The sequence below is a fragment of the Daucus carota genome, chromosome 3 (genome assembly GCF_001625215.2).
Source record: "Daucus carota subsp. sativus chromosome 3, DH1 v3.0, whole genome shotgun sequence".
Taxonomy (NCBI): Eukaryota; Viridiplantae; Streptophyta; class Magnoliopsida; order Apiales; family Apiaceae; genus Daucus; species Daucus carota.
In genome coordinates, this window is record NC_030383.2 from 47,033,795 (window position 1) to 47,056,578 (window position 22,784).

At 30.8% G+C, this 22,784-nt stretch overlaps 3 protein-coding genes across 3 annotated transcripts; 1 reads left to right on the forward strand and 2 right to left on the reverse strand.

The window, feature by feature from the left end:
• Nucleotides 1-3,136: 3,136 nt before the first annotated feature.
• On the reverse strand, nucleotides 3,137-4,625 carry LOC108213449 (NAC domain-containing protein 92). Its single transcript, XM_017385242.2, has 3 exons — nucleotides 4,339-4,625; nucleotides 3,991-4,256; nucleotides 3,137-3,899 (listed from the first exon to the last, which is right to left on the reverse strand). Exons 1-3 carry the CDS (start codon nucleotides 4,508-4,510, stop codon nucleotides 3,390-3,392), a joined length of 948 nt encoding a protein of 315 aa, XP_017240731.1. The 5' UTR covers nucleotides 4,511-4,625; the 3' UTR covers nucleotides 3,137-3,389.
• Nucleotides 4,626-12,941: 8,316 nt separating this feature from the next.
• On the reverse strand, nucleotides 12,942-14,654 carry LOC108213560 (casparian strip membrane protein 1). The gene is made up of 3 exons (XM_017385365.2): nucleotides 14,320-14,654; nucleotides 14,072-14,195; nucleotides 12,942-13,391 (listed from the first exon to the last, which is right to left on the reverse strand). The coding sequence occupies exons 1-3, from the start codon at nucleotides 14,532-14,534 to the stop codon at nucleotides 13,164-13,166; spliced, it is 567 nt and encodes a 188-aa protein (XP_017240854.1). The 5' UTR covers nucleotides 14,535-14,654; the 3' UTR covers nucleotides 12,942-13,163.
• A 4,878-nt stretch (nucleotides 14,655-19,532) lies between these two features.
• On the forward strand, nucleotides 19,533-19,928 carry LOC108212564 (uncharacterized; the record flags this gene model as incomplete). Its single annotated transcript, XM_017384288.2, has 1 exon — nucleotides 19,533-19,928. A coding segment is annotated over one exon (195 nt), but the record flags the coding sequence as incomplete, so codon positions are not given.
• Nucleotides 19,929-22,784: the final 2,856 nt, after the last annotated feature.

Genomic DNA, 22,784 nt, shown 5'->3' on the forward strand with positions numbered 1-22,784 from the left:
AAATCCTATTTCCATCAAATAAATAAATGATATGCGCAGTAAATTATTATAAATAAGCATATATATAATGGGTTCGTTTGCCTTAATTTAAGATAATGTTTATCACTTATACGTGAAAACTAACTTTTATTTTATGTTTTAGGTTCAGTTGGATTTGAAATGGATTTCGATTGGGGGATCGGGTGCGAAACAATTTGACCAAAACTGAAATCCAACCTGAATATATTAAGGATTTTGAAAAAAATATCAGAACAAAATCCGAAAATTTGAGAGCGATAAGATTTAGTCGAATTGGTGCAGATTATGTATCAAACACATTTGTAAAATTCAAACACGGTGGAGTTCATAAACAACGTTATAAATCATTAGGACACTAGTTATTAATATAGTCCTCCAACAATTCTTGAAATATCTATACAAGACATTATTAGAGTTACTTTTTAATATGTATTACTCACTCCATTGCACTCAAATGTTTATATGTGAGTTGTACACGGAGATTAAGAAAATAAGTAAAGTATTATGAAAAAATAAAAAAAGTGATGATAGTAATGAACCAGTTAGATATTTTTATGTTATAAAAATTCGGTTTTTCTGTGATGTGCCTATGGGCATACACTAAGCGCTAACTTTCATGAGAATGATGCATTTTTATTGGTCCTCCAATCATAAATATGGATGGCCCCCCTGCATAATTTACACCAAATCCACCAATAAAAATCCACCAAACTCATCAAATTTAGTGTTTATTGTCTGCCTTGGGCACACATTAAAAAGACCCATAAAAATTTACTATATTTGACAGTTTTGAAAGATAAACAATTTGATTAAATATTGAAAAAACAAAATATAAATTGAAAGATTGGGACCAAGAGAGTAATATATTTTAGCTGCGAAAATGCAGTATAATTTGTGCGGGTCTGGCAAGCGGTAACGTAAATAAAAAGACAAAGAGGAGGTCCACAATAATGAAGTTAAAGGGTTTTCTTTTTACTCCCTCCGTCCCAGCCAATTTTTTACGTTTGATTTGGGCACGGAGGTTAAGAAATATGTATAAAGTAGTGGAAAAGAGGAAGAAAAGTGGGTGAAGTGGTGGGACCCATCAATTTTTAATGAATAAAAGAGAGATAGTGGAGTAAAAGTAGTGTGAAAAGGGAGTAAAAGTAGTGTGAAAAAGGAGGAAAAGTTGGGAAATGGTGGGACCCATTGACTATATTTGGTAAGTTTTGGAATGTAAAGAATTGGATGGGACATCCAAAAAAGGAAACTGTAAAGAACCTGGTGGGACGGAGGGAGTAATAAACAAAATGAAGTTAAAGTTGATTTGTGGAACCAGACAAAGGTTTGAAGGCGGAAAGATTTGTGTATTGGCAATGAAGATATAGATTTGACAGTGGGCTGGACTGGGTGGGGTTCCCTCACTTAAATTCTGTTATAAACCCACTGCTACCCACCACTTCTTTCAATCCCTCTTTTATTACTCTATTCAATATATCCTTCCCCACTTGACCCATTTTTGCTCAGCAACGTGTACCTTGATTACGATATCAAAGATACTTTTCAAATATAAATATTTATTACAAGTTTACAACACCAATCAAATATCTCGCACATATAAATTTAGCCCAATTTTCAGATTGGTTTGGGCTGGGATAACTGAACCCAAAACTGGGCCCTCAAAGTTTCAACGTGTAGATAAATGTGACATTTTATGCGTGCAGTCTCCCAGGCCCGTGGGCAAGAAGGTTGTGTAGAATTAAGGGCCTTATTAACTAGTGTGTAAATAGATAAGCATTTGATCGAGAAAAATATATGAAGTTATGCTTCTTTTGAAATAAACCCTTTTCTTGACATAAAGAATATGAAACTCTTTATGAAACAACTATTAATATTCCTATCCAATAAAATAATAAAAATATATATTTTAAATAATAATAAAATTTAAATTTAAGAACCTTCTATATTCTCCTACATACCCTAAATATATGGGGTAGAACTGACAATTTGGTACACGACACAAAAATTATTGTGCTAGGCTAACAACGATGTGGAATTATAACGGTCCTAACTTAGGCTAATCTGAAAAAACAAGAAAACATTACTTAAATACAAGACCTTGCGAAGTTATTAACCAAAGAACGAGTTCGAATATGAAAATAAAAAATATATACATGATTTTCTCAAAAACACCACTCCAACGCTACACTTTTTAGCCTACAACTCTGCACTTGATCATATGAACAAGCTGCACAGAAGCATACATCTGTTAACTCAGATCATCTCTCTCTAACTCTATCTTTGACAGACGTCAGATTAGCCTAAGTTTGGACCCTTGTTATAACTATGATTCGGTCTTTCTTGTGCTCCCATGCAATGCCATGATAATCTCCATTGAAACTTGAAAGACTTAAACAACTATTGTGTTTAACCAACTCATAGGAATGATGCTCATTTGTCTCCATTTCTTTTCTTATTAGAATTTTGTTTTTCAATGAAGAGACGTGTTCCACCAAAAACAATAGAAAACTAAATAGGCACAGTGATCAAGACAAAAAACTCAATAGGCTTCATTCAAATTTGTTCACAAACAAGCAGGGCGGATCTAGGAAGAGGCGGGGACACGTGTCCCCCTAATTTTTTTTTTATATTTTTTCACCATTCTAAATTCTGCAAAATTATAGAAGTGCCCTCAGAAATTTAAAGATATATAGGTGTTTTCCGAAAATTTGCTTCGTGCCCCCCTAACATTTGTGTGCTAGATCCGCTCCTGTTCACAAGCGTCATTATTCCTTGTTGAAGCTCATACACACTGGTTTAATTCAGTCCCAAAGAAGACGCGGCATACGCATATATGAGTATTGCTTCTGTAGAGTGGGAAGGTTAACCAACTCGTCCTAACAAAACTGGGATTCATATGCAATATTCAAAACACAGAGACTCACTGCTTACTCAATCATCAGCACCTGGTTGGTTGGTGACCTATCGTACAATATTCCAAACTAATTAAGAAAACCCGAGCTACATTCCTACTAAGACGTATCATTCATTCACTGTTTGAACATATATTTTTTATTACATATCAAGCATTATTAACGAAACAAGCTCAACAGATCTGATTCACGTGAAGAAAAACTAATCACAACAACTAACTAATTAAATATATTACAATAAGATGATATAAGATTAAGTTCTATTACAATATGTTGAACATGATTCACGAGCTCTGATCCCACCTAAACTACTGGAACACAAATGTGAAAATCAGATTGAAATTTGTGTACATACTATGAGTATGACATGAAGATTGATATTATATGTTTTCTTTTCTAGGTATGAATTGGCTTCAGCATAGCTTTAACAAGTGCCTAAGATGAAAATGATTGTATAATTTAATAATTCCAAAGACAATCAAGGTCCACTGGTCCACCAGAAGTGATGGGATATGCTTCATCTTCGCGACACCTCTGACCACAAGACAGATCAGTACTCATTCCGCAAGTGTCTTCTGAGTATTCTGTTTTTGTACTAGTTTTTGTCTGTTCCCCATTATTTTCTAAAAAATAGTTGAAAATGGATTCATCTTGCATTAAGAAAGACTCCGGGTGTTGAGGCGAAAATTGTGTGGGAAAGTAGGTGTTTTGGATTGGGAGTGCAGGGGAAGATGATGAGGCAGGAGGTACAAAAAAATTAAGATTTTCAAACAGATCCTCGTGAGGTTTTATGTTTTCTGATTGTGCGGAGAAGCAGGTCACGTGGGATCCATCACCCTGCGATGTTCTTGATGTATCGATTAAAGCAGGTAAATTTGAATGCTGTGATTCACCGGTTTTCACCAGTGATATATGCGTTTTCTTCCCACTTGAATCTTTATGGAAAACTCTTGAAATTGCCCAGTCATTCTGCTTGTAATAAGATCATATCAGAATAATGTTAGCATGAACCAATTTCATAAAAGAGAGAAAAACAGAGCATCAAGCAACGTAGTAGTACCGTTGTCGCGTTGTTTGAATACTTGCCCTCTAGCCTAAATTCATGCATGACCCAGTTGGTTTTGTGCCCTCTTGGTGCTCTTCCCTCGTAGAAAACCAGGGTCTTTTTCATCCCAACAAGCTTCTTTAATCGATAAATTTCCTTGTCTTTTCCCGTTGCTTTCCAATATCCAGCTTTAGTTGCCCTATTTGTTCTTGAACCAGTTGGATACTTCTTATCTTTCACGCAGAAAAAGTACCATTCATCTTCCCCCATCTTTGCAATCCCTTTTGTGTGTACAAAGTCTCAAAATAAAAATAAGAAAAAGTTACATAACAAAAAAAAAATACAAACAAATAAAAGTCTCACCTGGAAGGTCCCATGGCTCGACCTTGTTTAAATCAACTGTTCCAATGGGTGCCGCTGAAAAGTTGATGTTGTAAACCTTTGGATGGAGGTAATGAGTTATAAGCTCCTCATCTGTCGGATGAAATCTAAAACCAGGAGGCAACTCTATGTGTTCATTTGAAAGTTTTTCCATTATTTCTCGGCAAGAAAAGAAAGCAACTGAGATGTAACTCAGGACATACAGGTTTTGCACTCAGGAACAAATCTTAAAACAACTATGCGATGGTCTTGATGCATGGAAAACTATTTATAGGACTCTTTTATATATAATAATATATAGATGACGATAAAGAAAGAGAGGACCGTAACTGAAAATTGAAAAGGTGAAGACATAACAGAAATTATTTACAAATTGTAGTTACATGAGAACGAAAGAAACGTGGTCGGTCTGTATGCCAACTTCGCGGCTTTTTTCAATTTAAACGTAATTTTCGTTTTCTTTTTCATTGTCTGATGCGAGATGGAAACGCCTTATGCCCTTATCTTTCTTATCTTCTATACTAAAATAATAATAACATATGTGTGACTATGACTTGAAACATAAGATCTATTGTGAGCTTCTTAGAATATTTTAGAAATTTGGCATATAAACGTGAGTAATTTTTATAATAATAATAATTTAGTGCTTTAATTTAATAATAATTTGATCACAATCTGTTCCATTTTCCAACTATATGCACTTTGAATCAATAAATATAAAGCATGTTTATGTTAAACTCTGTCGTTTTATTAAATCACACTATATATATTAATTGTTTGAAAAGTAGTGAACAACTTTTGTTTTATAATAATATGATATTTTTTATTTTCTAAAAATCCAAGTATTCTGGCATGTTGCTCCATCAAATGAGGACCACTTCTATAACTACAAAAATTATTTATCATGTATAATTTCACATTTAAAATTATACAACAAAACATTGGAAATAGAAACACTTATATGGATGTCATTCTCTATTATATGCCCTTTCTTCCTCAAATATTCTCATAGTCATCTACACATTACATTACGAGGGTGTTTGGGCGGGGCAGGGACTTAAAGTCCCGCTTATCGAGTTTTAAATTAGAAACACTTATTTGTACGTTCATATAAAAAATCGAGAAGCATTTATAAAAAGTTAGGATTCCTGGTTTTCTTTTATGAATTCTATTTTTTTGTCAAACAATTTAATCACTTATAAGTCTTAACTAATATCTAAATTCCACTTCACTTTTTTTACTTTAAGTAAAAAACACGTATTTTAAACCCACTCAAACAGCCTCTATATATAGTAGGGATTTTTTTTATAATTATTTAATGTTTATAATTTTTTTTTGCAAAATACAACAATTTTCAAAAAAATTGCTAAAATACAATTTTCAAATAAAAACTCTAAAAATATTATTTTCTAAAAAAATGAAAAAATGCAGAGGTTGAATTTGTAACCATATATGCAATGACCAGCAACTATATATATAAATACAAATATAATTCTCAAAAAATCTATTGAAAAATATATTTAGTTGCATAATAAATTTCGAGTGATTACAAAGGTCGAAAATTGTGGGCATATGCAGGGAGAATCAATATCACAAAAAAACCAAAAAATCAACTAAAACATTCTCTTTTTTTTTTTTTCCCATCTATCTTTATGCTATTCTCCATTCTCTCTTTCTTTATTGATCAAATTTAGGTTAGTGATTATTTTTAGTATATTTTGTTGATTCAAATTTGTTTCGATTTTAAATCTTTTGCTAGCATATTTAAATAATTTATATTATATAACAATCCAGTTATTAATTTAATAGTCAATTTTCTGATATATTGATATGATTAATTTCATAGTAATAATTATTTAGATTTTTAATCTTTTAAATAATTATAAATTTAACCCCGACGGCTCAACCAATTAGTTGTGAAATATCTCATACATTTTATACTTATTAACTAATTATAAATATAAATACCTTATTTAAAAACATCTATAATGGAGTTGATTATGATGATTGGCTAAATTTGAATACATTAGATAAAATCTGTTGAATCTATGACACATATTATGATTTTTCATAAAATCATATGTATATGTTTATATAATTTTATTTTTAATATGATGATTCATTTTCTGCTAAGAATTTTTCATTTTTGGATTTCTATGAAACCAGGGCCGTTTGGGACTTTTTCGAGGCCCTGTGCTGACTTTAAGAATGAGGCCCTTCCAAATGACAAAACAAAATTTTAAAATATTTAAAATAACATGATATCATAAACAAAATTAGACTACTACAATTGAAAAATTGTTTTCTTAAGTACTTAGACTTAAATATAACTTAAATAATGGTAAAAATAAAGAGATATTAATATTATGTTATATTTAAATAATGGTAAAAATAATGGTAAAAATTAAAGAGATTTAAATTAGTGTTTAAATAAAATGATAGTAAAACTTAAAGAGATATTAATATTATATTATATTTGTCATGAGTATACCAAAAGATAGAAAGAAGTAGTAATAGATTGGGGGCCCTAAATTTTCATGGGCACTGTGCTGTTGCACTTGTTGCACTCCCTCTCAAAACCGGCCCTGTATGAAACCAACAACCCTGTCATGTAGCTATCGGAAAGTGAAACATATATACTAAAGCAGTCCATGACTCCATGCTCAAAGAAAACAACAGCACTTGCGTGCCTGCGAGGAGCTCTCCCGGTAGCTAAACCACCCCGAGGACCCAAGTAATTCGACGTAGTGTATTGCGGTCCGTTCATTTGTCGCTCGAGAATGTACCAGTACTTTATAATTAACTTAACTAACAGCGTTTCTGTGTTGAGTAATGCTACGTCCACAGAAAGCTCTACAGAAAAAACTTACAGAATGACCTGGCAGATTGAGTTGGACGGAGTATTTAATGTGTTGTCGGCCACTTACCTGATTATCAGTTCTGTTCTTTTTTATTTTCATACTTCTTATCACTTCTTTTCCTTTGTATTTTCATACATCTTATCACTTCTATTCCTTTTAATGAAAATAAAGAGTCTAATTAAAATATTTCCTATGTGATTTTTTCAAATAACTGAAATAATTTTAAAAAAGTTTAATTCATATGAATTATATTTTTAGTTTTTATTTTATTTTCTTCTTTATGTATTTTACCTTTTAATTTTTACTGCCTTTTCATTTTTAATTATTTATGTCACTTATTTTAACTGTATTATATCTTGATTAATTTGATGACTTTGCTGTATTAGACTCCTAATATATATATATATATATATATATATATTATGTGAGGGGTTTTTAGTTATTCTTTTACTTTTTTTATATGCAATCACTATTTCAGTTTTTATTACTCTATTTTTCAATGTATTTATGTTGATTATTTGTATAATATAATTAACGAAAATGAAGACTCTAATTTAAAGTTTATGTGATTTTTTAAAATAACTTTCATAAAAATATAGTTTATTTGAATTATATTTTTAGTTCTGTTTTGTTTTTTTTATGTATTTTATCATTTAATTTTCATTATCTTTTTTTTAAATTATTTATATCACTTATTTTATTTTTGTAATATTTTAATGTAAATTGATAATTTCACAATATTAGACTTGTAATATATATATATATATATATATATATATATATATATATATATATATATATATTATGTGAGTTTTTATTTTTATTTATTTATTTCTGTACAATCATCTTTTTACTTATTATTATTGTTTTCCTAATGTATTTCTGTCACTTATATTTTTTAACTCACAAGTTTCATCACATATTTCAACTAATTTTTCAATTGGCCAATTTCATAATATTTTTCAACTGATTTTATGAATCTAATATATTTAAAGTATTAATTTCAAACAAAACATAAATATTAGAAATAATAGAAAAATATAACCGATTTAAATACATTGGAAAACAGAGTAATAAAAAGTAAAAATGTGATTACATATAAAAAAGCGAAAAAATAACTAAAAAACCCACACATATTTTATATATTAGGAGTCTAATATAGAAAAGTCATCAATTTACTTTATAATATTATACAGTTAAAATAAGTGACATAAATAATTAAAAACAAAAAGACAGTAAAAAATAAAAGGTGAAATTCATAGAGAAGAAAATAAAATAAAAACTAAAAATATAATTCATATGAATTAAACTTTTTTAAAATTATTTAGGTATATGAAAAAAATCACATGGGAAATATTTAAATTAGACTCTTTATTTTCATTAAAAGGAATAGAAGTGATAAGATGTATGAAAATAAAAAGGAACAGAAATGATAAGAAGTATGAAAATAAAAAGGAATAGAAGTGATAATCAGGTAGGTGGCCGACAACACATTAATACTCCGTCCAACTCACGCTGCCAGGTCATTCTGTAAGTTTTTTCTGTAGCGCGTAGCATTACTCTTCTGTGTTAGATTACAGATGATAAAATATGTGTCAATCATATAAAATCTATGTAACATATTATTATTATTATTATTAGTACTTCAGGGTGTTATAATTAAAATATATTAATAGATGATTTGAAATTTTATTACAATTTTGGGATTGGTGAAATATAGTCAATAGTAATTAGCTATATATTTTTTTAATAGGAACTAGTTGAGAAGCCGCGCGTTGCGGCGGCCTATAAAAATTATATTAATGATTCAATATTAATATTTGTAGTAAAGAACCTGGTGGGACGGAGGGAGTAATGAATAAAATTTAATATTTGTAGGATAAAATAAAATTTATATTATAAAAATCTTGATGTAATACCAATACTAATATATAAAATTGCAAAATTGGACTATAATTCATGGTGACAAAAATAAAAATAAATTTATACACGTAATTAACAATTCAAAGCACGACGAATCTTAATTTTATTTGTGTTTTTTTAAAAGTAATCATGTTCTTATATTGTCACCATCCTCCAATTTTTTTTGGATTGATTCTGCACAAAAACATCTAACTTAAATCTGTGAGATAGCGGTCTATAACTACCCTTGCTTGTAGCAATAATACTATATGAACAGTCTTCACGCAAAAGTTGCTTGAACGGAGCAAACGGATAATGGATGAATAATATTTTCTAGTGTACAAAGTAAATCATATAAAAATTAACAACAAACATGTCCGATGAACAAAACAAATATTATAAAAGAATAACCAACAAATATACATCACTAATAGTTAATTTATTGATATCATCCATCAATATCATGTCAAGACTATATTTTTCACCCGTGTTTGGATTTGTTGACTCCCACGTAGCGGTCTATAACTACCTTTTCTTGCAACAACCTTTATTTTTTTAATACCGTATAAACAGCTTTCACTTATCGTTGCAAAAGAACGATACCACCGAATTAGAATTCGAGCAAGAGAATTATCACCAGAGAGAGAGAGGCAGGGTTGTGGTATTGAGAGATTAGGTTGTGTTTAGATGATCCAAAACCCTACAACCTATAAGGGTATTTATAGGTGTAGAAAGACTTGTGTGCTACTCTTTTCCATAATTAAATAATCTGAAACAAAATCAGATTAAAACTTAGATGATCCAAAACTCTACAACCTATAAAGGTATTTATAGGTGTAGAAAGACTTGTGTGCTACTCTTTTCCATAATTAAATAATCTGAAACAAAATCAGATTAAAACTTCCAAGCTACTATATTCCATAAATAATATGAAACAAAATCAGATTCAGAAACTGCTTCTAATATATCGGAAACTAAAAAAGGTAGTTATAATTTTTGATATTTTTCATCCAAAAATTCCAGAAAATTAGAAAAATCAAACGGAGCGATGTGAGAGGAGCCACCTACACGCCCCTGGCTTCTCCTTTATATAAGTATATTGATGGTTGAAGTGTCCTTTTATTTTACTCTGTCCTCCACACTCAATTCTATTTAATTTTTTTGTATTGTTTGTCACGTAGTTTAATTTTTTTATAAAATATAGTTTAGTAAAAAAAAATTCAAATTCTTTTCTAAATAATTTATAAAATTATATTTTATAATCTTAAAATGCATGTCGTATCCTCTATCCCACTATATATATAAATATGGCTGGTCAACTCGGGTGTACATATTATCAATATTTTGCAACCTATCCATAATACATCACTCATATTTTCGGTTGTTTAGTGTTGAAGATGTCATAGATGTACATATTAAATTAATTAATATCAATATTCGTATATGATTCAGGTTGTTAACAGATATCAAATTAATCAATTTTGCATATTTGTATTCGAATATGAAGAAGATGATTAAAAAATTATCAATATTCAAACAATAATTTAAAGTGACTAAAATAAATTATTTATTGAGTGTTATATTAAGTTACATATTATTTATATGACTATATTATACATAGTAATATACATGATTTATAAATTCGATTCAAGTATTTTTAATATACATATATATAAATACATACATACATACATACATACATACATACATATACATATACATACATACATATATATATATATATATATATATATTAGTATTTTAAACTTAGTCGAACTCTAGATAAACAGAGTACAGAGTGCTAAAATCCAATTTGATATTCATTCGAATTATAAAATTGGACTCGAATTCGCTCATTTTTATATTAATGTGAATTATCTTCATTTTCAACGAGTCGAATTGAATTCGAAACCTAATTATTCGAATTCGTTTTCACCCCTAATCAAAATCTTCTAAACATATAAAAATTAGTGCTTAGCATGTGCCCATTCGCACACACTAGACAAATCTTTTTAAAAATCACTTTTCTCGGTCAACTCTTCTTTCATCATTAAAGGACAATATAAAGTAAAAAGTGAGAAAGAGAGTGTGTAGTAATTTATTATAAAATATAAGATACGGTAAAAAGAGAGGTGTCTCAAAAAGAAGACTCGAAGATGTTGTACCAATGATATAAGGCGTCACTTGGACACTGTTGGATCAATTATTTTATCAAATACACTAAATTTTAACATAAGATATCATATAAGGCATCTTGGACTTGCTCTAAGTCTTTGCTACTTGCTCCCCTGTCAAAAAAATGGGTGCGCCTCAATTTAAATCTTTTTGCGTTGATTATAAATTTATTCTTGGTTTTTTTTTGGACAAATAAATAATTTTACTAGGAAAAGACATTGAACAAAACAAGTATTGGAATCTGATCGAGACAAATCGGCGAGGGGATGAAATTATGAAAAGTGGAGAAGTGCTTAGAGCAAGTCCAATGCTAGATGCTATATATCTATTGCTATTGCTATAATATAGCACCAAAAAGTGTTTTTTGGTGCTAAAATAAAACTTGCACTCCAATGCTAAGTTCTATAACTAGTTTCAAACTTAACCAATTTATTAACTTTTACCTAACTTCTATAAATTTTATTAAATATCTCAACAAATATAGAACCAAGGATGATGTGGCAACGTGGATGGATCCATCCTTGGTTTCAAATATAGAACAAGGATGCATCTATGCATGGATGCATCCAAATATAGCACCCCTTTGGAGTTGAGTTTTTTACTTTTGATGCTATGATATAGCAATAGAACCAAGTATAGCATTGCATTGGAGTTGCTTTTATAGAAGTCGACTCTCGAAGAGTCTCCTTCAAGAACTTAAAGGAAGGCGTCTACCTGTATGTAATACAATTTTCATAACTCAAAATTGTATAATTGTTATAAGGGTTAGAGTTTTATAGCCATCCAATAATAGAGATTTGGCTAACCATGGTAATAATAAAACAAATAAAAAATATATAGATATAAGGATTATCTATATATCTAGAAGCACAAGTTTCTTCTCTCCAATTCTCTTTTTGATAACCCAGTGGTGGGTTTATCTTCTGTCAACCCAATATGTACGAATTCTATTCTAATTTATCCTAAATCTTTTTTGATTTAGAATTTCTTACCTTCTACAATAAAATATTAAAATTTAATTCTAATTAAGTATAAAATTAATAAATTGTTAATCATTAATAAAATATAAATATATCCTTTTCCATTGCATTAATAAACAAACATTTATGATAATCTTAAACATTGTGGACAAGGAGAACATTCATCCTTGACACATCACAGTCTAGATAACAATGATTAGCAGGTGCATCTGTCATTTGTTGTGCGGGAATATCCTAGTAACTCCTCTTCACAACCATATCTGCATCATTATATTCCTTCTCCCAGTTCTACTTATCAAGAGTTGTCAACCTTCTGTCTAACTAATATAAGTAATTGATTACATATTGGATTTATGTTGTCAACTAGACTAGACAAGTGGGAAGTGGCTTGTAACTTGTATGCATACGTGTGCATATTAAAAATGTATCATATGCAAATGCAACCAATTTTCTTGGCAAATAATTAAATTTTGTTCGTATTTCGCCAGCTGTATTTTCCTCATATTAACCTTGCTTGTTAATTGCTTCGTTTATGTTGCAGTTTCTGAACTTGATGTTCATTGCCATTGTCATGTCTCCCTCGATTGGCATATTTCAAAATCAAATTATCGCGCTTAATTATCAGAATGGGTGGTATTACTTCTGCTGCTTACCATGTAGACAATGCTTGCTTTAGTAAAAAACAAAAAATAATCGACTTTCACTATTCAAACAAATACCAAACATTAGAAAGCACACGTTTTTGGACCCTTTTACAACCATAGAAAAACCAGAATCCAGGGTACCTCAGTCCAAGCACAGCAGAAAGATTTTTTAAAATCATGAAAAAAACTTACACAGGGAAAAGCAGCTCAAATAAGTGCAAAGATACTGAATGAAATAAGGTGAGTTAGTGATGAGAACTGCGTCGTGGAAGGGCCACAGCAGACAGTATTATCAGCAATACAAAGACTGAAATTCCGACAAATGATCCTATCAGTGACCCAGATACGCGCTCACAAAAGGAGTTGAATTGGCGGCAGATGGCTAGCCAATTTGCCCTGGAATTTCCCTTGTGTGCTAAATATACAATAGCTGCTGCAGCAGAAGCTCCACCCGTCAAAAGGCCTAGCATAACCTTTACCATTTACAACTCATTTTGGTTAGTGCACATTTAAGATAATAAACGTCAACCACTTTAGGCATAACTATATGAAGTACTTATTTTATAGCAAGTACATAATGTTTTTTCGTTGGGTCCTGGACATATGCAAGGGAATCCTTAACCAACACATCATTTTCTCGTCATTGAATGAATATCCAGCAGTCAGAATCATAACAAAATTTTAATACATACAACGTTTTTTAACTCGTCCACCGGTTAAAAGGCTGGACAGGCCTCGTCCAACGCTTTTTTATATATAATCCTGGTTGCTAGAAAAGGGGTGTTGGTTAAGGGGTCCCTGGCATATGTATATATATCAGGGACTATGACCCTTCTTAGTTACTCCCTCCGTCCCTAAATACTTTTCCTGTTTCTCCTTTTCACGTTTGCCAACACACACTTTTGATCATTAATATCTTTAATTTTATATTAGTATTAAATATAAAAATTTCACTGTATTAAAGTACTCGTAAATACGAACCCAACAAGATCACTCATGACTATATTTAGTATTATAGATTAGACGTAAATTAGTCATTTGTCTCATGTTATGAACAGTCCCGACATATCAAACGAGAAAAGCTTTTTGGGACGGAGGGAGTATTCTTTAATGTTTTCTGTACACTTAATTGTACTAGGTTCAGTTAGTGTACCGTGTCAAAGAGCACCAAAATTATCCTGCTGCCTCGTGCACCGCTTCTCACAATATGCAGGATGGACAATGCAAGTGAAAGAAAAAGATAGGCACAGACCACAGAATTCGCTGCCACGAAAAACCTGTTGTGACAAAATCCAGAGTAATTAGTCCATGATCTACATACATAATTACTTTTATTTGTTGACAGATTATCACCAATCATAGATGAGACAAAGAGCAACTTAAAATGCATATAAAACCTACGTAAGTGATGGGAGATCATTATATTCGGCCCTAAACCGAATGAATCGTGTGGCAAAGGGGAGTGTCTCATAAGTTGTTGCCATGGTAATCGCACTTGCCAGAGTAGCAATGATTCCAACAAGTCTGAGCACGAAATCAAGTACTGACACCCCTCTGTTCACTCCATTTTTTGGAGTAGAAGTGGAACCTCGAAACTCAAGAGCACCAGGCTTCATTTTGCTTACAAAAAGAATCTTAAAACCACGACGCTATATGAGATTCCACAAGAGAATGTTTGATGATTCTTGATATGTGTTGTGGAGAGTGCAATGACATGCAAATTTATATGTGTTTGCATTAGGGTATATAGGATAAACAATGCCTAGTGGATGAAGTAAAGATAACCCTTAATAGCAAAAAAGAAAAGAAAAGGATAACCCACATGACAGTACATTATTGTGTGTACTGACTAAAGATACAGATTCTAGTATATATGTTATACAGGATCGCGCTCTATGGAGAACACATTTTAGTGTGAATAGAACAATACAACATTGAAAATGTGAAATATCTGCAAAACAGTTATTCTACACAATCTGAAAAGTGTTGAACTTCTCATTATTCTCGCATATAAATTGTTCTCACCTGAATCACTCTTTGGTCAATCTCTTTTTAATTTTTATATATTTTAAAAAAGAAACAAGAGTTTTTCCATCGATTCCTGTTAATTGGAATTGGAAGTACTATATGATTCACTTAATATTCCAACTCCACCAAACCTTACTGAATATGGGAAAAATAATCTGAGTGTTGATTAGGAAAGAAATTTTGCAATATATTAGTATGTGAGGAACATCTGTCAAGACTCTAGACTCTTCTTTATTAAGTCTGAGTTAGTAGGGTGTAGTTGGTATAAACTCTGGAGCAACCTGTATGCATATATTAGTATGAGTATTATACTTATTCAACTCAAACTAACCAATCCACTCTGGTCTATACTTGGGCTTATTAAGGTTATAGATTTAGCATTCAACTTAAGTTAAACTCCAAAGGGAGAAGATCAATGTATATTACTACAAGTTAAACTCTTTAATGCACCATCTTACTTATGTAACAACCATGTTCAAACTGATTATACTTCAATTGACAAAAGATGCCACCCCTGTTTCCACTCTTCACTAGACGTTTGATTAGTTACGTGTTTTATTCTCAAACTCGTGTTCTTTCTGCAGTATGTTAGCAACTCCCTCGAGCCTCGATTATTCACAGATGAAAACGTTGTTATATATCCATCTGTTCTTGAAATTAGCCTTTTCGCATAACTTATCTGTGACCTGTTAAATAGTTCATATTAGTGTCGATTATAGGTTATTTGTTCCACTGCAGGAGTATGAAGAGTAAATAAATTGTACTTGCCAACTCCACTTAACTTTTCCATTGTTCAATATGTTAAGCTGACAAATTTGGATAATTAAGGAGGTAGACCCATATAGAAACTTATCTAAAGTCGTGATGCCATCCAACTCCTCTGCACGTATACATATCTATGACAACTATGAGTGGTAATATAATGGTTGTACTTGTACTTGATATCCGATGTAATAAGAAATTCCCACCTGTTAGAATTTTGGCTTTTTTATTAAAATATTCAAATTACAGAAATAATTTTCAAAATTACGTTTGATCTTACTTACAATCTTGTTTACGATTCCGGTAAATTAATTGTAATCAATTATGTTGCGATCTCAATTACAATGTCGATCGTATTTTTAAAAATAAGTTTGAAAGCATAAATATTTTAATAAATTTTATTACAATATTTATAAATATTTGGAGGCACCGACAACAACTACTAAATGAAACCAAACCAACTAATCTTTTCCCAGTTTATTGGCATAAAAAAAGTACAATTCTATCCGTTCTTTTAATCATACTAGCCTTAAACCCGTGCAAAGCACGGACGACTATGTAATTGTATATTTATTATTTATAATTTAAATTTTAATATTATTTTATTAGTGTTTTAGTATTAATAAATTAAAATTTTACTAAATTATATTAATTGGATAATTATATTCATTCCTGAAAATTTAACTAATTATAAATTATATTTAGAAAAGGAATGGTGGAGTTTTTATTATCTCCTGGTACATGACAAAGTGTTTGTAATTTGAACAATATGAAACTGTTTAATGGTGTAAGGGGGATAGAACTCTACTTGTTGCAGACTTGTAGTTATAAAGGGAAATGACTGAACCAAAATTTTGGACGACTACAAATTATACCTATGTTGGCTTATTATATTATAGTATAGATGTTTTATCCGATCCAGACAAGTTTGTCAACAAATGAGCTCTAACATGGCCGTACTCGAACTCGTCCCTCTCATTTTTTATACAGATTTTTCACTCCTGACACGTATTTTCTTTTTACCAAATTTAGAGCGAATTTTATTAAATCTTTGGAGAGAATCAATCGGGGGAACCCCAACTAATAATGTAACCAGATTGAAGAACAAATAAACGAGCTAAATAATTAGCCGTTTTGTTTTTGGATTGTTTAACTACTTCAATCCAAATATTCTGAAAATTAAAAATGAAGATAATGATTTTTCGGGTAATAAAACCTAAATCTCCATTGAAAATAGTAGTTTCACAGTTGACCCTCACAGTAATTTCATAAATAGTGTAAAGTTGAGAGGACTAAAGTTCAGAGGACTCAGTTACAAAAACTGAGTTTAGAAGTCTCATGTCATGAACATATAATTATTGTGAGAGGTAAGCAGACGTACCCAGCTATCTACCTGCCTGACACCACTTATACACCTGCCGAAAATGTTGTTGATGTGAAATTTCCTGATCTCCCGGTACATCATAAATTTCATTTTCAACACAATCAACACATCGCAAGACACATCGCACAAAACCGTAATGGAATTTTTGAGTTTTGTTATACAAAACTCAATAAAGACTTTATTGACGAAGAAACAAACAAAAGATGATGTTTATTGATTGAAAATTGTTAAACAAGAAAAGCGGTATTATGTGGATGAGAAGCGGTGCTTAGGAATTGAGATTAACATGATAGAAAGAGAATTGAGATGGGAAGAACGGAAATAGAGATGAAGGTGAAGATAGAGATGGATAGAATAGGTGGATAGGCAAAAAAAATTAAACAAATGCTTCTTACACATATTTTAATATAAATAAAATTTTATTTTATAATATATTTTGAATCTTTCTTCCTTTAAACAAATTTGAATATTAAACTTTTTTCAAAAAAATTAAAAATAATTTTTAGAATTATACTTTATAAAAACCTTAAATTATTTTGCCGGAGCTGCGTCCCTCCGTGGTGTCCCTTGTGTTAAGGATTTGAAGGGAAAGAGGAGTATATACTACTCATATATCAACTCATGCAAAGAGCAAACCTTGATTTGACTTTCCTATTGGAGAGAGTACTCTGAGGCTTGAAGAAACACCATTTGGGCTGGACTAGTTAATTTCCCAATACATGTATACAAGATCGGCTCGGCGGCCCCATGAATGCACTCTTGATGGACCCAAGAGGCCTACTTACACAACCGTCCAACTCTTGTGAGTCTTGGACAGGGTTGCCCTCAACTACTAGTTTATCATGATAGTTGACCTCATATCATGCAAAGAAAGTTGACTATCTAAAGGTACAAATCTTTTTAGAGATTGAATATATGTTAGTAGATTCTAGAATACATTAAATAATTTACTTAAAAAGTAATAAAATATATGATATTTTTTTAGCAAATTACTACTTGCACATATATTCATTAAATATATATATGTATATATATAAATGAATCTTTGGCATACTTGTAAAGTCACCCATTGTATATTAGAGAATAATTATCTTAGAAAAACAATAGAACAATGTAAAAGACACTAATAAAAACTTATTGGTCCAAAACGTCAAAGGGGCAGATGGCTGTGACAATGTTGAATGATAATATAGTATTTGTTGGTGCCTGTAGGCTGTAGCTAACACGTTTGCTCTTCAAAGAATCATTTCATTCAGCTCCTGCTCAGTGCTCCCTTGACGAGTTTCTAACAATTAATGGGGGTGTTTGGTTTTCAGAAGCAGAAGTTGCTTCTAGCTTCTCCTTCTTTTGACCTGTTTGTGTAAATAAGTAGAAGCACTTTTAAGAAGCTGAGAATGCAAGCTTCTCTCTCACAGCTTCTGCTTCTTTTCCAAACACTTTATTAACTTTTTTACTTCTCACTTCTAATCCACTTCTTCACTTTAAGCACGGAATCACTTTTTTTAAGTTTGGCCAAACGGCCCCAATAGACACGTTTTGACCGGTCTTTTAACTTATTTCAGAAATAAAATTTACATTTATTTAATTTTTTATAGTATAACATATTTTTTTTGACGGATATAGTATAACATATTTAATAAATATTTAACATTTCTTATTCCTAGATTTAAGTAATTTATTTTCATAAGAAATACACACACACATATATATATATATATATATATATATATACTTTTTATCAAAATAAAATAACTCATTTTCGAAAAATAAAATAAGTCAAAGGGATCAAGATTAAGTATGAAAATAAATAAAAACTGAAGAAGGATAAATAAAAGTTATAAAACGTAGTTGACTTGAGACATACTCCCTTTATCCCAAATTAGATGAGCTCGACTTTGGGCACACACTTTAGGGTCTATTGACCGCATAGCTACATTATTTATTGTTAAAATTTTACTTTTGCAAATAAAAATCCAGATATAAAATTTTCATTAACAAAAGAAAAATCAAAAAAATTAAATTTTAGAACTAGGCGGTCAATGCACTTAAAGTTACGTGCCCAAAATCAACTAGCTCATCTAATTTGGGATGGAGGTAGTATTAAAGATAAGGGATAGAATATTATTAAAGATAGATATTAAGAAATAGAAGAAAAATAAATTGTTATAGAAAATATGAAGCTGCGAGTAAAATATCTAAAAACAAGAAGTGTTAAAGAAATGAATATGAGATTAACATGCTGGTGGCTAGCTGGTAATTAAGGAGTTAAAGAAAGCAACATCTCCCACTTGGCCAAAGCATAATACAAAATAATCTTGCACGAAAAATAAATAGGCCTCCAAAGAGTTGACCTGTATTTGTTAGTAGTAATCAATCAGAGTCGTGTTGTTAAGTAGCAATAGTACATTAAACATTGACACCCATAAGAGCTGTTTATTGAAGCCGAGTGATCCTGATCCAGAAGAAGAGGATGATAAATCAAAACCTGAGCTCGTTGTTCATCGGACTGTTGGGTGCAACAATAACACTCTCTGCATATTCACAAGACGTCATGTCTCCGACACAATGCATCGGAACAGGTCTCTTTGTTCTCATGTTTGGTCTTCTTGTTAAGGAAGGTTTCATCTCTTTTTAGTTACTGACTACTTATGTAGCTCTAGCTCTCTTCTTTTTCTTTTCTTTGTGTATTTTGAGCTACTTTGCTTACAGCCTTACAATATGTATGTCGTTGTTGTTTCCAAATTCCAAGATTGGTTATGTAGTTTGGTCTTTCTAGTTTCTATCTATAAACATGTGAGTTTGTGTTCCACAATAAGAGGAGTACCCTTTTACCGTATCCTAATCGGGATCAACGATGGTAATGCTAATGAGGCCTTTAATTTATTCTGCATCGGGTGAGATGTAAGATTGCTTTGTGTTTGCGTAGATCATTTGTCAACTTCGTTTCAAAGCTAACCTCTTAATCTCAGCACTTTGTTTAGTTTTACTGTTTGCATGCATTTTAAGACTTCTATAAAATATAATTCTACAATATTTTTTTATTTTTTAATAAAAATTCAAACATTAAATTTTTGTTGAAGAAAAAAAATTCATGAAACTATAATTTATACTTCAAAATACGTGTCAAAAAATAGATGCCATCTGGTACGAAAACAGCCCAGCCTTAGAAATTGTTGTATACTTCAGTTTTTATAACCGTGTGCTCAAAAATAAGTCGCCGCCTGCAATTCATGTGTATAGGAGCGAAGTCATACTAAGCTTTGTTCATCAATCACTATCGGGATTGTGCTCGTCTCTATTGCAAAAGAAAATCATGGACTTTGCAGTAGTATGATAATTCATCAATGGGTCTGTACTTGGAACGGACGGATAATATTTTTGGTTATAAACCAGTTCGACTTTTATAAGTTTGAATATTCCTACTCGATTTAATTGTACAAAAAGGACTCAAAGCCCTAGAACAGTAAATCTTCTGGCGTAACATGGAGACGTATTTTTATAAGAAATGTTTGGTGTACGTAATTGTGTACATAAAAATTATACCATACGAAGTGGATTTTAATTGGAATGAGCATTTACATCAACAAATTCAATTAAAACTTATCACATCAATTATCATGTCATTATGTACAAATTTTCTAAACTCCATTATAAAAAATGAAGAAAAGTACATTATAAAGACAGTTACATTCCTTTAAACACTACATCATTGGGCTGGACCAAGCCCTGTAACCCATCCCTACGCTTACCGCAGTTATAACATCTTGGCCTATATTGTCATTCAGCCCAAATCGTGACACGGGCCTCTCCACCTTCCATTTTCAATACGCCTTCTCCCAAAATACTAAGCAAAAATTAATGCTACAGTCCTGAACATAAGATTATGGGGCCGTTTGGCTTAGCTTCAAAGAAGTGACTTATTACTTAAAGTAAAGAAATGGATTAAAACTGATAAGTAAACTTGACTTATAAGTTATTAAAAGTGTTTGGATAACTTTTGTTTATAAGTCAATTGAGAGTGTGGTAATTTAAATTTATAAATTTTAAAAAAATTCAAATTATTAAAATAAATAAAAAGTTTATTAATAAATAAAGTTTGTTAAATATTAAAATTTTTAAAACTTCATAATAAAATGCAAATACTGAAAAAGCTCAAAAGAAGCTAGCAATCCTTACTTCCAGCTTCTGACTTAAAAAACCCAAAAAAACACCTCGGCTTATTTTTGCCAAACACTCTGTGAAAAGTAGAAGCTGCTTAAAATGATAAAAGAAGCCCAGAAGCACTTCCAAAAAGCTTAGCCAAACACCCACTATTACTACTATCCGCCAGCTGGTAAGTTGAAAGAAAGTCCAACAATATCATGCAAAAATAGTGTTCACTCATTTAGTACATTATTTTCATTATCTATAAACAACAACAACAACATGTCTTATGTTGATAAAAATGATTTAGGATATGTATAGTGCTTCTTTGAAAATAAAACACTCGTCGTACGTCCTAGTATATTAAATCACTACTGTTAAAACACTTGATTCTTCGGGATGTCTTAGATTTGAATTGAGGTCATTATTAGACTTGCGCCAACGTGAACTCGATTACTTAATACTGGAACTAAAATATAAACCCGTATTCTGGATAAGGAACTCCTTACGGCAATGTTAATTATCACCCCTCCTTAACGAAACTGAAAGTTCATGAAGACATGTTTTACCATGTTGGCAGCATTTTCCATCAACTCCTGTGTTTAGAATCCTGATGGGCGTTTATGAAACCACACCAAATCCTTGACATGGAGGACCTCCTTATCACTGTAAACATAACTATTCATTATTCTTTATTCAAAAGAAAAAACTATTCATTATTCTTGAACCAAACAGATAAAAAGGATAATTATGTTTCAATAAGAATGTCTAGTAATAAATATTGTGTGTCTGAATAATGATTCTTAATGATCCTCACAGAAAAAGGTTCGGAATGATATATAATACACCTGTCCCGGTCCATTTTGACTTTTGATCAGTCAAATTTACTATATTTTGACTAAACTTTACATGTATCAGATAATTGATAAAAATAATAGAAAATTATATTATTAGAAAGTATATTTCGTCTAATTTAGTGTGCAAATTTCAGATTTTAGAAATAATAAGTAGATAATTTGTAATGTTTGGTCAAAATTTGATCAATTTGACTCCTCAAAAAGCTGAATCAACATGTAAAAGGGACCGAGGAAGTATAACTATAAGTGTATTGCTAACTATATTTTAAGCAGGATATAGTATTCTTCCGGTTGTTTATAAGTCAAGGAGATTGAAGTATGAATTTCGTAAAGAAGAAACTTGGTATCAAATAAGAAAAAAAATATATTAGTACGATCATAAGATAATTCTACAGAACTTGTTTTTGTACAATTTTTAGGAACGAAGTTGTAGAATCTATATATTAATTTCTGTTTTCTGTTCTTAATTATTTTTCTTCTTAAATTGAAATAGGATCAAACATCACTTTTTTTAGTACTATTTTTATATTTTAAAAAATAAAAAACAACTTTTTAGGTACTAAGCCATAACTAAATTTCAATAATCAAGATATTTTTATTTTATTTTCTATATTTTTGAAGCATTTCCACCTTGTCAAAGTTACATGTTTACTCCTCTCATCGATAACTTAATTACTAGCTACTACTACATA

Coding starts and splice junctions, on each gene's coding strand:
- LOC108213449 (XM_017385242.2), bottom strand. CDS start 4,510: ATGGAAAAACTTTCAAATGAACACATAGAGTTGCCTCCTGGTTTTAGA. Junction 4,257..4,338: donor CGAGCCATGGGACCTTCCAG/GTGAGACTTTTA, acceptor TACACACAAAAG/GGATTGCAAAGATGGGGGAA. Junction 3,900..3,990: donor ATTCAAACAACGCGACAACG/GTACTACTACGT, acceptor TATTACAAGCAG/AATGACTGGGCAATTTCAAG.
- LOC108213560 (XM_017385365.2), bottom strand. CDS start 14,534: ATGAAGCCTGGTGCTCTTGAGTTTCGAGGTTCCACTTCTACTCCAAAA. Junction 14,196..14,319: donor AATGATCTCCCATCACTTAC/GTAGGTTTTATA, acceptor TTGTCACAACAG/GTTTTTCGTGGCAGCGAATT. Junction 13,392..14,071: donor TTTTGGTGCTCTTTGACACG/GTACACTAACTG, acceptor TAAATGGTAAAG/GTTATGCTAGGCCTTTTGAC.